Here is a 2500-nt window from a genome sequence, read left to right as displayed (position 1 = left end):
ACCGTCTTTGTCCCCGACTGTCTCGCTGACTCCTTCGAGACCATCGATCGGGCCGAGATGAACAAGTACCTCCTGCCCGACCAGGGCTCAGGCGCCCACTACACCTCCACACCCACCCACGTTACCCACGGCTCCCTGCAGCCCATGTCCACCATGGCCTCCATGAACCCCATGACGGCTCCCAGCAGCAGCACCTGCAGTAGCGCCTCCGGCACCCTCACCTCCCTCCCGCCCCTCGGCTCAAGACTCATCCCCTCCGCCCAAGCATATGGAGGTTCTGGTTCCCCTTACTACACAGGGGGCGCCTCCCCCCAGCCTGGTAGCCACGGCTCTCCGGATATACCCAATGAAATCGTCGCTGGGGTGCCCTCGACAGGGGGGGTGTCCCCAGGGGGCTCCCCGGGCTCACCTGTAGGGGAATTTGTAGAGCTACAGCCGCCGCGGGTTCCCAAGGAGGAGCCTCTGCCGCCCCTCTCAGCCCCGAAGCCCTCCAACATGAACCCCTTCCTCCACCAGAACCTGTGTTACTCCACCCAGCCATACGCCGCCTTCCAGTACTCCTACCCTTACGCCGCCATGTGGCACTGAAACTCTCCACCCCCCCCGCCACTAGTGCCTAACTCATCACCCGGGGTACAGTAGGCTGTGTCTGTAACTCCGCCGGACAACTTTACTGGTGAAAAAAAAATCCCCCGTTAAACAGAAAGTTTGTCCAACAACCGCAAAATCTTGTCGGTACACCACAACACTTGGGGAAACAATTTTGCCAGCAACAACTACCGACAAGACCAGAACGTCAAACAACACAATTATTATTTTCATTCTCCGTGAGCGCGAGGCCCTGGTGAGTGAGTGGACACGGACACACCTGTTGCCCCAGGAGGAATAGTTTAGTTGTAACGATACATACAGACACTGAAGGTGTATATCACTCTTGATCCCAGAGTGAGTTACTTACGGACCACAACATATAGACAGTAAGGCCTCTCGTTAAGACATTGAGAGAGGATAAGTGTACATAAGTGTTAGTAAGTGAACCCATAACACGCCATAACCTCCATTAAGTGCCATTATCTTCTCCCCCTTCCCCCCTCCCAACTTGTGGCACTTCCCCTTTTGAAACCACCCTTCCCTTTTCTCTCATCCACAAGTGCCATCACCCCCCCCCTGGCACTATGAGGTGTGAACACTGTGTAGAGACGATCACAATTGGCGTGAACTCTTTTTGTTTTTCTATGTCTTATTTAGTTTCCCTTCGTCGGGGCGTCCCTCGAGTGCTGTGAGTGCCAAGGTGTCGACTAGTGCCAAGGTGTCAACCAGTGCCAAAATGTCGACTAGTGCCAAAGTGTCGATCAGTGCCAAAGTGTCGATCAGTGCCAAATGATTAACCAATGTCAAGTGTTCGACCAGTGCCAGAAACAAACACTAAATCACCAAATATACCACAAGTGTCAAACCGTCGACCAGTGCCAAGGTATCGGCCAGTGCCAAGGTATCGGCCAGTGCCATTCCTTAAATCATCGTACACAAAATGTCTTTCATCACGCATAAAATATAAATAAAACTTGCGGTACAAACCCGGGGCCACACTGTATAGTTAGACCAAACAAACTTATCGTGTTCAATATATCTAAAGCCTTCATGTACATTGGTTATATTAATGTACATTTTATTGTATCCTAAAATAAATCACTCATTCCAAACAATTTATTTTTAGCCATAGTAATTCATGGTAATTTTGTATTTAGAAAAAAAAAGTTGTTATTTAGAAATTCATTTCATTCCCCAAAAGAGTATGTTAGATATATTCTAATTAATCTCTTGATGATATATTAGGATTCTCTATATAATTCCAAACCTCCATTCCAGTTCAATATAACACTGGTGATATTTATATATATATATATATATATATATATATATATATATATATATATATATATATATATATATATATATATATATATATATATATTCACTTTAGCTCTTATGTCGAGATTATTGTTAGGTATATGTCTTGTGAGTGGCTGGTTTGGTCCACCAATCACAGCAAAGTTCGGCGAGAATCGTCATCAGCCATTCCACCAATCAAATCAAGGTAGATGAATCACGCCACCGGCGAACCCACCAATTACAGCAAGGTGGGAGTCACGTGATCAGTCTATCAACCAATCTCGTAACAAAGACAACTTCTACGGGAGACCTGCGGTCATGGCGTTAACTTCGTCAGTGTTGTCGTGTTCTGTGGTAAGGTATTGTTATATACAGAAATCTAATTTAACGGTAATAACCCTTCCATTAACAAGAATCATATGTTAATTAGTTCTCACGCAGAACACATCAGCGATCTCTGTTCATTGGACAGATTCCTGATTATGACGTCAGAAGCCGTTCATTGGAAAACTACCGCGATGACGTCAGAGGCCTTTTGTTTATTGGGTAAAATTAATACATGTGACGTCAGAGGCGAGTTGATTATGTTACGCCCTTAACGTCATAG

The 2500-nt window shown here is 46.1% G+C and overlaps 1 protein-coding gene across 2 annotated transcripts in view; it reads left to right on the top strand.

Moving 5' to 3' along the window:
* Positions 1–2500, top strand: part of LOC121875459 (transcription factor SOX-8-like) — a 44199-nt gene that overhangs the window by 40783 nt on the left and 916 nt on the right. For both annotated transcript variants that reach the window (XM_042380027.1, XM_042380026.1), the window contains exon 4: positions 1–2500. This exon is cut by the window's left edge and continues 109 nt beyond it; it is cut by the window's right edge and continues 916 nt beyond it. In XM_042380027.1, coding sequence (XP_042235961.1) covers positions 1–588 — 588 coding nt within the window. In that variant the 3' untranslated portion in view covers positions 589–2500.

This window comes from Homarus americanus, unplaced genomic scaffold (genome assembly GCF_018991925.1).
Source record: "Homarus americanus isolate GMGI-L3 unplaced genomic scaffold, GMGI_Hamer_2.0 scaffold12899, whole genome shotgun sequence".
In the NCBI taxonomy this organism is placed as follows: Eukaryota; Metazoa; Arthropoda; class Malacostraca; order Decapoda; family Nephropidae; genus Homarus; species Homarus americanus.
Note: the sequence above shows the minus strand (reverse complement) of the source record. Positions and strands in the feature narration are given on the sequence as shown.